Source organism: Podarcis pityusensis (genome assembly GCF_964106645.2).
Source record: "Podarcis pityusensis genome assembly, chromosome: 4".
NCBI classification, from domain to species: domain Eukaryota; kingdom Metazoa; phylum Chordata; class Lepidosauria; order Squamata; family Lacertidae; genus Podarcis; species Podarcis pityusensis.
In genome coordinates this window covers 20,205,170-20,218,780 of record NC_138027.1, presented here as the reverse complement: position 1 = coordinate 20,218,780, position 13,611 = coordinate 20,205,170, and the positions used below count along the sequence as shown (strand labels likewise).

Here is a 13,611-nt window from a genome sequence, read left to right as displayed (position 1 = left end):
AAAGCTACACAGGCTAAAAGTCTTTACAGAAATTATACATTTACAGCATTACATTTTCTTTTTTGATAATTGTACAATAAGATCAGTCATTTTTATCAGCTGGTTTTGAGTCGGTTCTGATGATATGCCAACCTGACGTGTGTTTTAAAAAGGCTATTCACACAAGCAAGTGAGTGTGCGCCTCTCTTCCAGCGTTTTGGCCAATGCTTGTGATGACACTGAGACAACTGGCAAGCACTCAGCACTTATTTTTAAATTTTATAAAACTACATTTTATTTAATTAATAAAACCATGGGAAAGTATGTTCAGAGATTTCTTCGTTTGACTCACAAACCATGGAGGACCAAAACATTTGTGTATATGGCAAAAGGTTACATTAAAGCAAGCTCTTCTCAGATTTTTATTAGAAACAGATTACATATATATGATTTTACCTATTGTTTTAATGTAGCCCAATTTGCATTTACACACACACACACACTTTGTGGAAAGAAAGTTACAATTGAACATGCCAAACTATTTCCACAATGGACTAATTCTTGCTATATGCGTACAAGTGTGCTGAACTAAATTTCATAAGAGCACAGTGGCTGACTTATTTAGAATTTTAATTCAATACGTAGGAAAAAGTTATCAATCACATTTACTATATGGTACAGCAGTGACAATACTTTCATCGCCTGTCAGTTTTTACCAAGAAGTTGCTTCAGAAAATGGCCTGACGGCTGCAACTGATTTAGGTGGCTTTTCATGGGCTTCATTTACCACTCTCTTTCCAGTCACCATTGTCAAAAGAAAGGAAAATAAATAGGAAAGCTCCGCCAGAATTTATTTTGACAACGTTAGCACACCACATTATTCTTGTTGTCAGCTGCGCTGTTCCCACATTTATATAGTGAGTTTCTTCACCACCAATCCATGTCACTGATAACTACTAGTGGGGAAAAAATCACTACACAATGGCTCACACAGTGGGTCCTACTAGATGTTAAGGTCATGGGGTGGGAAATTCATCATGGTGATGCCAATTATTACATATATTTAGGTGCCAGGCAAAAACATTGTTCTGCCAGCCCTTTGGCTAATTCAATGATATATGGCCTTTTAAACTATGTACGGGTTACTGATTTTATTTGTTATTATGGTATGCATTTTTGTGTTTTTATATTGTACACTGCCCTGTGATCTTTGGATGAAGGACTGTATAGAAATGTAATTAATTAGAAATTGTATAGAAATTATAATAATAGTAATAATAATAATCCATGTGGTGAATATAAGATCCAGTCCAGATTCAGTTATCATGTACAGTCATATCTCGGGTTGCGAACATGATCCATGTGGGAGGCGCGTTTGCAAGCCACAGCGTTCCCAGCCTGAAGCGCCGTGTCTGTGCATGCGCGTGATGCGATTAGACTCTTCTGCGCATGTGCATGACGTCGTTTTGTGCTTCTGCGCATGCGCCGAAACCCGGAAGTAACCCACAGCGTTCGTAACCCGAGGTATGACTGTACTCATTTCTAGTGATAGGAATTTGCTACATAGACACAAATACACAAACTTCGCAACACTTTTGCATTCCGTGTCTGGTTTCAAAATTATCCTATTCATGAACTTTTCTTGAAAACAGCACAGATGATCTGAGACTGCCACAATGTGTCTTCACTAACTACAAACTACAATAGGATAGAAGCCTTAGTGGTCAAGTCATTTTTATTTTTTTTGTGATCAGCACCAACTCCAGGACTGCCATATTTTAAACAGTGAAAATCCAGACAGAAAAGTTGTTGGGTGTTTTTTTTTTTGGCTTGCCCAAAGTTGTGCACAAGGGTTTGCTGGGGGGTTCCTGCAGTTCAGTGGCACTTAGAATGCCTCTATACCAATTGCAGCATAAAATCAGAGATTTATATTGCCACACCCCAGTGCCTGTGACTCAGTTGAGAGGTAGAGCTTTTTCTCTGACAGCATGATCAGAGACAAAGAAAGGGACTGTGTGGTTGCTATGGTGACTAAATTTGTGGACCCTTGAAAAATCCTCACAAACTGTTGCAGAGACTCCTAGTAACAGTATCATGCAAATTACTTTTGTGGGGTATCTCCTGCTCGAAACAGGGAAATAATACTTTTAGAGAAACTTTAAAATGATAAGTAGTTCCACTTTAGTGCAGTACAATGAAAGTAATCTAGTTTATTGACTACAGAACTACACCCCAGGCATTACAAACATATGCATCATCATCATTATTATTATAATATTTTTTTAAAAAATGGCTATGCTTTGCAGAACTGTTCATTATAATATTTAGTAACAAAAATTCTGTAGTTTAGTAAGCTGTGGAGAGATGTCAAGTTTTCATAATTTTCATAGTGAAATATATTTTAAATATACATTAATGTGTACTAAAGAGAACTATTACAATTATTTCAAGTCTGCAATGTTTCCTCACTTAAAAATTAAAGTATTTCAAAATTAATTATAATTTTGAGGGGCACAAACGGCACTTAATGCTGATTAGTATTCTTAACTGAGTAATTTTTAATTCAAAATGACCATCAGAAAGAAATGTGTCTATAGTTAATCATATTGATTTTAATAAAATATAAAATGCAGTGAGTAATTATGTAGATTAAAAATGAAAAGTGATTCATCCAAAGGAATTTGGAAAGAGGCATCTATATTAAAAAATATTCATAGTTTTTCAGGTATGAAAGTATAATTTTTGGTTGGCAGTTTCTACTAACTGAACCAGGAAGATAATAATTATGGTCTTTACTTGAGCAGATCTGCATACATATCCCACAACTAATGGTTTTCAAAGTCAGTTTTGACAGTGCCAACAGTCAACCTGGATGATTTCCAAGCAATGATTGAAAATGTCCAAGCCCAGCACATCAACTCACAACTGAGATATTTGGTTACAACAGATAAAAGCTGCAATGCTGGCTTAAGAAAGGGAGCACCACAAAAATGGTGCTAAAAGCTGGATTCAACTGGAATCCTGTATGTGCTGGTCAATACTCATGACAGCATTTCCACACACTGATGCCATTGGCTTCATCCAATTCATTGCTTATTTGTTTAAATTTATATTTCTCACTCACAGTAATGACTTAAGGTTGATACTGAAAGGGACATAATTCAAATTTCGGCTTTGGAATAAGCTCAAGTAACTTCATGTCAGCAGTATAAAACTAACATGTTTTCTTTTGGCCTCTGCCATAGTCACTATTGTCTCCTAAATGTACAGATTTCTCATCCATTCTCACTCCAGTTATCTAATTATTGTACCCATTTTTAAAACAATATAGAAAGAATACATATAGTATTCAAACAGATGATGAAAATCAAAACAAATTTACATAAATCAGTATATATTGCAGAATTTATTTTAGTCAGAATTTAACAAGGACCTGCAGATCCCTTGAATATGCCACAATAGTACAGAAAATAGAATCAACCCATACAGAAAATAAACTTTTTTAAAAAATCTAGTCCTCAGCCAGCTGGAATTTTTGCATTAAGTTTTCTACCAATACTCAGAATCATACATAACTTGGATTACTGGTTGCCTAAAGTGGCTCACTAAATCTTTCCAGAATCTTGAAATGATGAGACATTCTGCCATCAGTATGTGGGTAGAAAGGTCTTTACTTTTCAAGTTTTTATCCAACTCCTCAATTATACTGAGCAGTGCTACTTCTGGAGATATGCTCACTACCTGTGAGGTGATATTACTTGTCTCTTGAAAAAATTGTACCGAAATGAGGTCTACCTTACTACAACCTGCAGCACATTCTTTTCTCTGACAGAAAAAAAAAAATTGCATCAGTTGAAAGGAGTCTTTGGCTCCAACAAAATATTATCTGAAATCCATGTTGTACTGGAATTCCCTTTTTGTGGAATGCCCATCTTTCAAATGAATGATATAGACATTTTACCTAGACTGTTCTGTTGAAAGTAATACTGAAAACTTTACCAACAAATGACCCTCTTACCTGATTTAGCTTCTTCCATAGATTGAGGACTGGAGAAAGCTCATTAGACCAGATTTCCCTGTCAAATTTGCAGCCAGCAGTTACAGACCTGCTCAAGATCCGAAGCTGTGAAATTACCTGTGAGATAAAAAGATAATATGACAGTGTGTGAACACTTAGACAATTCTCTAGTAAGGTTATGGGTAAGTCAAATAAACAGAATTGTCTTCTGGAGGTTGGAGTAGAATCAAGCACTTCAAATCCGACTCAAGGCTGCAGTACCCTAACCAGTTATGCATGTATATTCATGATGGCAATGCAACTGTAGCAATCATAAATATGAGCAGGATTGAATCACATATTATTGAAATCCTTGTGATGTGGTAGGAGAAGGAAGCAAGCATACATTGTCTTGCTCAGGGGTCGGCAAACACTGGCCCGCAGGCCGGATCCGGCCCAATTGCCCTCTGGATCCAGCCCACGAACGGTTCTGCAACTGCCGCTTGGATTGGTGCAATCGCCATTTTTTTCGCGATTCCCCCCCCCCGGACTAAATCTCCCAGCATGCTCTGAGATTGCTCAGACTTCCGCGGCTCTGGCCAATCTGAAGCCTTAGCAAACTCAGGCCTCCCCTCCAATGGCCGGTTTGATGTGAGCTGGCGGCCAATGGCGACCCTTCCTGAGTCTCGCTGCTCCAATCAGGGCAAGGCGCAGGGCAGAGTGCCTTGTTGACATCTAGCTCCGAGAAGGGAGGAGGAGAAGCGAAGGGGCGGGAGGAAGTGGGAGCAGAGGGCCAGTGAGGAGGGAGGAGAAGGAGGAAGAGGAGTACTCTTCTGTGCTGCTTGGCGGTGGCACATTAGCAGAACGGTCATGGACACCCTGGGGTAGGGGCCCTTGCCAGCTGGGTGACTGCAGCCGCTCCGTGCAAGCTGAGACCCAGCGCCGGCGGGGCACCCCCTCCCCAGCCCAACCTGCTCCATCTGAACATGGTGAGTAGAGGTATCTCAGCCGCTCTGTCTTTGAGGGAGTGTGTACATGCGCGCACATGTGGTCCAGCCCGCCACAAGTTCTGAGGGACAGTGAACCGGCCCCTCGCAGAGAAAGTTTGCTGACCCCTGGTCTTGCTGCTATCACTACTGAGGCATAGATGCTGGCATTTGTTTCGGCTTATAGAGACAGGCAGCTGTAAGAAAGCCATGGACACCCCTTATGCACCTGTCTTGCCATAAGCCTTGCTAGAGGCTCTGGTGAAGGTGGGGGAATCTTTCCAACAAGGAATATTAAAAAATCAGCTGCATTTATTAGTTTTGCTCTTGGCAAGAAATCAGTATTTTATCTTTAAAAAAAAAAAAAAAAGTTCCATTGGGATTTTTGGAAGTTTAAGTGGGATAGTTTCATTTTACTTCGTCCTTGTTGGAATAATAAAATGTCTATGAATTGTTATGCATTTTTTTCACAGCAATGCAGTAGCATTGCCCATACTGACATTTATTTATCTTATCAATATTTACAGGCTGCCCTGTAACAGAGCTGTCAGGGTAGCTCCCAAGAAGAAATGAAACAATTTTAAATTCAAGATCAATAAAATAGCGGCATGTTTATTTTCTGTTTACATGTTATTTAAAATGGTTGTTTCTTCTAAGATTTTAAAACTACAGTGTAGTTCCTGTTTTGCTTGGCCACACAGAACTTTTGAAATAAATAAACATTAATCTTTCTCTAGGGCAAACTATTTAGTTGTTAAATAGTCAGAATTATCCACTTAAAGTCCACCAGTGCATTTTTGATTGATTTTCTAATCTTGAAAAATGTGTGATGATGCACTGTTTCATTTTCTTTGTTTGTCTGATAAATTATGTACTGTTGTTTGGTTCAGTGAAAGCAAATTAAAATAATTTATCAGACTTGCTAGAACATGAAGCCTCACTAGTTGGTAGTCTGTGGAAGTATTATTTTAACTTTTATAATTGTTGCTATCGATTAATTTGCTAAACATTGAAGAAAACAAATTCAAGCTTTAAAAGGAACATAGACACAAATGAGGATTTTTTTTTAACATTTCCATTCTCAAACTAGATACAAAAGATTTTCAATTTTGATGGAAATGCATCACTTAACTTATTGGGAATGTTTTGTTCCCCTGAAAATCCAAAATGCAACCTTGCTTTTTCTGAGCAGAAGCAATATTTCTGCTACTAGATACACAGATATATACTAAGCCATATACCGTATTTTTCCGTGTATAAAACACCCCAGTGTATAAGATAACCCCTAATTTTTGAGCCCAAAATTAAGAAATAAATATTTTAAACATTCCGTGTATAAGAAGACAACCAATTTTAAACTTAAAAAATTGGGGGGAAATATATAATTATACATAGGAAAATACAGTAATTAGATGCCCTCCTCCTATTCCTCCCAACATATATAGGATTAAAAAAAAAAATCCTGTCAAATGAGTATATTTTACTGCACTCATATTAGCCAAACTAATCTTTATCTGGTCTCTTAAGAGGAGCAAAATGAAGGTGAAGACTAGTAATTATTTCTTTCAGAGGCCAAAACAGAAAAACGTTTCTCACGCCCTTAGCTGAGTGGTTAACATAACACCAATTTTTTTAAAAAGCTCAGGGTGAATCCTGGAAGTTACACACTGGTTACTTTAATGCTTGTTTCTGGAAAACTGAAAGAGGGGGAAACACTCTAAACCACTATGAACCAATAATGCACTCTGTTTCTAAAGAAAAGAACCCTCAAACAAGCAAAGAAACCACCTTTGTATATAAAAAAAATCTTAGCTTGTGACTGAAGTTCTTGCAATCTAAACAACAATCTAAGTACTAGCGGAAAAAGTGCTGTGGAGTTCAAGTGAGAATGCAAAGGGCAAGCTGGAAGCCTGGAAAGCAAACTTGGGGTTAGAAAGGCCAGAAATTGAGGAGGTGCTTGCACACTATTTCTTCTTAAGAAAAGTAGAGCCTTTTCCATGGCACAATGCAATGTTAGTCCTGAAAATCCTCTCTCATCCTGAACTTCATAATACTATGTGGCAGTCCTAACCCACCTGAGTTAAATAATTCTACCTTACATTCTAGTTCATGGGCAGGCAAACTAAGGCCAGGGGCCAGATCCGGCCCAATCGGCTTCTGAATCTGGCCCACGGACAGTCCGGGAATCAGCATGTTTTTACATGAGTAGAATGTGTCCTTTTATTTAAAATGAATCTCTGGGTTATTCTGTGGGGCATAGGAATTCGTTCATTTCCCCCCCAAAAATATAGTCCGGCCCCCCACAAGGTCTGAGGGACAGTGGACCTGGCCCCTGATGAAAAAGTTTTCTGATCCCTGTTCTTTCCCATCCATTAATGAACTAAGCCACTAGATGCAAAGGTTGATAGGAAAGGCTCTCTATACACATGAATACAGAAAGGGTTGATTTTCATAAGAAATGTACAATTTAAAGGATAAAATCTGAACTGGAAAATAATATATGAACTAAAAGTTGCTTTAATTTTTAGTAACTACATGCATATGTTTAAGTTAATTTTTATATATATTAAAAAATTGATTCTGTTCTGTCTGCTATGTAGTTTAGCTACAGATTTCCCCTACTCTATATTAAATATGGCTAAACCATTTGTTTATTTAAGCAAATCTACTCAACAGTTTTAACAAGTCACAGAATGTAAACATACATTAAATTCAAAGATAAGTGACAAAAATGAGTTTTGTACAGCTTCTGCAGAATTATCTCTTCGAGACTGTGGCAGACTTTTGTACTAAAGTACAAAATCTTTAATGACTTGATTATTTTTTCTTATAAAATCAGCCAATAAACCTTCTTCTACATTTGCACCTCCCCATCAATAGGAAAATAAAAAGGCAAGTACTCTACTGCCACCTACCATATTTAGTTACTGTATAATATACGTGACAGAAATGTTATTTCCTCAGATTTTATCACCTCGCTTGAAAATATACTATTTTTTACCATGTTTACGGCAACAGACAGTTTTCAAAATAGGTAGCATCATCTAAAAATTATGTTATGTGCCCTGAATAAACACTAGCAAAGAAACTCATGAAAGATGACCCTGATTCAATCCAAACACAGAAAAGCTATTTTCAGTCACATGGTCCACTTTTGATGAATGTAAAATGGAGCCTATTTTCCAATGCAATGATTTCCTGCCTCTACTTAACTGCAAGAAAGACTCTTTGGGGAGGTACATATAAACAACTTGTTCTTCTCCTAGCCTTTTGCTGGAGCAGGCTGAGGTGTCAAATGATATTTTGCTTTATCTGTACTTTACTGGCTTCCATCGTCTGAAAGAATAACTTTCTGACAGTACAGACAGTGGAATGGACTCCCTCGGGAGGTGGTGGAGTCTCTGTCATTAAGCAGAGGTTGGATGCCAATCTGTCATGGGTGCTTTAGCTGAGTTTCCTGCATTGCGGGGGGTGGGACTAGATGCTCTGGGGATCCCTTCCAGCTCTACAATTCTATGACTGTAACTCCTGTGCTTACTAATAAGTATAGGTAAAGGACCCCTGGACAGTTAAGTCCAGAATTCAACTATGGGGTGGGGCGCTCATCTCTGCTTCCAGGCCAAGGGAGCCGGTGTCTGCAGACAGCTTTCCGGGTCATGTGGCCAGCATGACTAAACTGCTTCTGGTGCAACGGGACACCATGACGGAAGCCAGAGCGCACGTTTACCTTCCCATTGCAGCGATACCTATTTATCGTCTCGCACTGGTATGCTTTTGAATGGCTAGGTTGGCAGGAGCTGGGACAGAGCAACGGGAGGTCACTGCGTTGCATGGATTTGAGCTGCCTACTTTTGATCGGCAAACCCAAGAGGTTCAGTGGTTTAGACCACAGCGCCACCCATCTATATCTATCTATCTATCTATCTATCTATCTATGTGGTGCTGTGGTATATGCTAGCACAGTACTTAGTGTTAAGGATACATCTGTACTGGACAAAATTATGGGTAGGTCCATATTGGAAACCTCAACTTATGCAGCGAGAGGAAGGTTAGATAAGAAGCAATAGTGCACTGTTCTATGTCAGGGCTGGCAGCTTGAAAGCACACTCAAGGTAGTTAACCCTGAAGACAGGCAGCACATGGCAAATGAGCGTAGAGAGTGCAGGGTGAGGCAAAGCAGCTGGTGGACAACAAGGTCTGAGGATCCGTAGAAGATTCTGAGGATTTTAGGCCAAGGTGAAAGCAGAACACCTTCACCTCTTGTGCCAGCTGACAAATGGCTTAATCATACTGGCCATGTCAGCTAAGAGGCTGCAGTACTTCCTTCTGGCTACCTTCATTGCCAATGGAAAACACGTTCAAGACACCAGTTGCTCGCTAATTTGGCAAGCTGGCACGAGTGTTGCTAACCAGCTCTCCTTGTCAGCAGTTCTACCATGAGAGAACCATATCTGAGGGAGTGTGGAAGAAACTGGCTGGATCAGATCCCTAATTTGCAGTACAAATAAGGTTACATGGAAGGAAACCTTCAGTCAACATCCTTCCAGAAAAGAATGCTAAAGACTTAAGCCCTAATGTTAAAATCCTTTGTCTCTTGTAATTTGACACTCCTGAAAATGAATTGTTTGTATTTTGGGAAGCTTCCTGGTGCTTAGTTAGATTTAATGTTTGTATTAAGTTAAGTATTTAAATCGAGGGTTACATGAAATCCAACGTTTTACAAATGTTTTAAAAAAGAAAACTGGGATTCTTTCCGTAAGCCTGCCATGAAATGTGTTTTTAAGTATGAAAAATTAAACTGCATAAGCTTCCTCAGTGCTGACACCAAATGTCATTTACATTTTTTATCATTTATTTACTTATATCATTGAGAACTTGACTAAGGATCTGTTAGCATGAGACAGTACTAAAGATTCGTAACTACAATAATGGCACTCTTTGTCAGGATAGTGAATATTATGAGAACATAGATTGTCTCAGTATCCTTCCAATATGCATTCTAGTCTTGTGCATGTCCAAACTATAATTTATGGCAGTGATTTGCAAGATGAGGTTTTTACTAAGTATCAGAAGTAAAATGTGCAGGCTTTATACTATGTCAAGGAACTGCATCAGCGTATTTTTCAAGGGAATTAGGTCTTAAAAGCTTGAATACAAATCACAGGAGACATGCTGGCTTATGCAATTTTAACTTAAGCAAACTAAAAGCGAACCTCTCTGTCACAGTGAAAAACCCATTCATTCTGCCAGCTGTGAATATGAATATCATCAAAGTTCAAAACTATGTGCCACTTGTTTCTGTGAAGAGGCCATGTACTGCATTTTATTAGGAATACAGTCAGTTAGTCTTTATCTGTATATAACCGTAAGTCATTACAAATAAGCCAAAATAGAAAAGAAAAAGGAGACCAACAAGCAAACTGATGGATATACTGTGTGTGAATAAGCCAAGGGAGTACATTCATTTGTTCTGTCCCAGTTACAAAACACAGGGAGACATAGACCCAGTTTGCACCCCTCCTTGCACCTAAGAAACCTGTCAGACATGCAATGCCACTAGATGTTCCATGGGTAGGTGTCAGGGAACTAACATCGGAGCCAGAGGGAGAGGCTAGGCTCTCAAGCGATGCTGGAGAAGGGCCCAGCAGGGGGGGAGGCAGCTCACCAGCTGGGGAAGGAAATCAGCGTAACACCAGGGATAAAGGGGGGCAGATGGGGGAATCGGTGAAGGGGCTCCAGGACTCCTCGCTGGAGACCAGCGAGGAGAGCACGGGTCCTCCGCTACCCACACCCTCCCTGCGCAGAAGACTTCCGCGCAGGGAGAGTAGGAGGAGAGTTGGGGTCAAACAGCTTTTATGCTGGAAAAGGTTTAAGAAACGCCCACTGACAGATTCTGCTAGCGACTGAACAGCCACGAAGTGAAGGGCTGTCCAGACAGAAAAGGTTTAACAAGGCAACCTAGCCAGGAGTGGCACCAACTTACGCACGAGCAACCCCTACATTTATTACAGTAGGTAAAATATTTGAATAGGGCATATGCATGTAAAATACAGCATATGAAGGTCTACAGAGCACATTGATATTCTAGATAAGATCCATTATTTGGCCATAAAGTCTGGGACTACATACAATTGATTTTATACATGAACGTTGTAATGAAGCATTACACCCATGACTGAAGGAGGAAAGTTCTGCCAGTTGGGAAGGGGGCAAAGCACTTTCTAGCTCCACCACCATACAATAAAGTGATGATGAGAGAGTTGTTAGTGGGCATGGATGCTGCTGTGAGAAGCAGAGAAAAAACTCTGCTAAAATTCAGGCTTTCTTCTCTCTCTGTGCAGCTGTGGCAGCAGGTGGAGGGGGGACAAAGGAGAGAAAGGAGCTTCTTTCTCCCTTTCAGCCCCGCCCCCCCATGACTGCCACAAACTGCTCTGTAAAGTGCCCCCACTCCATTGAATATTGCTGCTGAGACAAGTGATGGAGGGGGGAGATGCTTCAGAGAGCAGTTTGGCAAACCTCTCTCTGAAGTGCCTCCCGCACTCCTTTAAAAGGGGGTGGGATAGCCTGGGAGGGGATAGGCAGGTGGGTGGGTTAAGGTATAAAGAGAGGATGGGTTGGCCACGTTTTGGGAAAGGGGGTTGGCAAAGGGAATGGCAAGGGGAGCGAACAGGGGAGGTAGCCCCTAGTAATAAGGTATATTTGTCTAGATCCAGCAGCAGCAGCAAAAACAGCACCTCCTCAGCATCTGTATAATTTGCAGGCAGAAAAAATGTCCTTGTTCTGTTCAGTCATTTGTTATATGGATTTATTCTGCTTTGCATCTCACTCCTCCAATTTAACTAAGAATGTATAGTAACTTTGTTTGCATGTAACACTAAGTCAACAGGGACGCTGGTGGCGCTGTGGGTTAAACCACAGAACCTAGGACTTGCTGATCAGAAGGTCGGCGGTTCAAATCCCCGCGATGGGGTGAGCTCCCGTTGCTCAGTCCCAGCTTCTGCCAACCTAGCAGTTCAAAAGCACGTCAAAGTGCAAATAGATAAATAGGTACCACTCCAGCGGGAAGGAGAGCACCATTTAGAAAAACAACTAGTTGTTTGGCTAAGATTTTTCTTTTTTCTTTTAGTAATGCTTGTTGTCAAGTATGAACTGGGTCAAGGTGTAGTCCAAGTGGTAAGTGCCAAAGCTAAATTCCATATCTGAAATCTCAGTATCTTTATATCAGAATTTAAACTAACATGGGCTAAGGGCAGGTTTCACTTTTTCATAGTCATTTTTCATTATTATAAAAATGCACACCTTATTAATCAAAGACTTACAACTACTGTATTATCTGCTGTAAATGGCTGCTGCAACATGATGCAATGTTTCAAGGGCATCGTAAAGTATCTTTATGACAGGAATTTGCAAAGCTGAGGCTCAGAGCTGAGTTCAAAACTCCATATGGCAATAAGATAACTGAGTGTATGATTGAATAATAAAAAGCAAACGGTACTTTATAAATGATTTCTGTATCCTCCAATTATGTGGACTAGAAGAAAACAGTGTGAATTTCATGGTTCAGGTCATGTTTATGAAAGGGTAATGTGATAAGAATAGGGGTTGCTCGTGCGTAAGTTGCCGCCACTCCTGGCTAGGTTGCCTGGTTAAACCTTTCCTGTCCAGACAGCCCTTCACTTCATGGCTGTCTCAGTCGCTAGCAGAATCCGTCAGTGGGCGTCTCTTAAACCTTTTCCAGCATAAAAGCTGTTTGACGCCAAGTCTCCTCCTACTCTCCCTGCGCGGAAGTCTTCTGCGCAGGGAGGGTGTGGGTAGCGGAGGACCCGTGCTCTCCCCGCTGGTCTCCGGCGAGGAGTCCTGGAGCCCCCTCGCCGATTCCCCCATCTGCCTGAGGAGATTTCACCCCTCCCATACCCAAGAATCTCCTGATGATCTCCTGATGGTCTCTGCTGACTCTCCAGAGAGGAGGAGGCGTGTCCTGCCTATCTACTTATTCTGCCCAGCAACATATCACTGTGTGTGTGAGAGAGAGAGTCAGTCAGTCAGTGTATCGGAGAGAGTGAGAGTGTTAGAGATCCTAGAGATAAGATTGCTGCTAAGAGCAGCTGCAGACTCTCAGTGTAGCATTGATTTATGCTTAGAATATTCAGCTCTGTATATAGCTTTGTATCATAGTTGTAGTTACAGAATAAAAGGAAGATATTCTACAGAGCTGCTCTCCGAGTGGTTTATACTCTGCAAGACTCTGCAAAACTCTGCTGCACAACGACTGTGTTATTGAGACAGTGAATCCGGTGCTCTCAGCTCTAAGCTGTGAGTCCACAGCACTGTGACCTGTTCCTGTGAGAAAGGAGGTCTCTGGCGGTGCTACCCAGCTCGCCTAGCCCAGTCGGGGTTGAGGTGCATGAGTCCAGTTGGCGCACTGGCTCTAGGGCGATGCTGACATCGGTTATGGGCCCAGTCGTTGTTCCAGTCGCCTGACCTGGCATTGTTCCAGTCATCCCAGGCGTCCTAGTCGTCCCAGTCGCCAGAGGTTTCTGTTGCTGATTGCCGGACGGTGGAACGGACGCTGCATGCTGGACTGATTTGCGGTGCCCAGAAGTAGAGCTGTTTTGGAGCAGAGTGTTCAAGCTGCCGCTGTTGCTGTTG

At 40.8% G+C, this 13,611-nt stretch overlaps 1 protein-coding gene and 1 long non-coding RNA gene across 3 annotated transcripts in view; one reads left to right on the top strand and one right to left on the bottom strand.

The window, feature by feature from the left end:
- LOC308475436 overlaps window positions 1-13,611 on the top strand; it is a 291,271-nt gene that overhangs the window by 108,529 nt on the left and 169,131 nt on the right. The gene's annotated exons all lie outside the window — the stretch shown is intronic.
- The window catches only part of DYNC2H1 (dynein cytoplasmic 2 heavy chain 1), a 151,244-nt gene that overhangs the window by 24,362 nt on the left and 113,271 nt on the right, over window positions 1-13,611 (bottom strand). For both annotated transcript variants that reach the window (XM_081001703.1, XM_081001704.1), the window contains exon 83: window positions 3,998-4,114. In XM_081001703.1, the coding sequence (XP_080857829.1) occupies window positions 3,998-4,114 (117 nt within the window). The remainder of the gene's footprint in view (window positions 1-3,997; window positions 4,115-13,611) is intronic.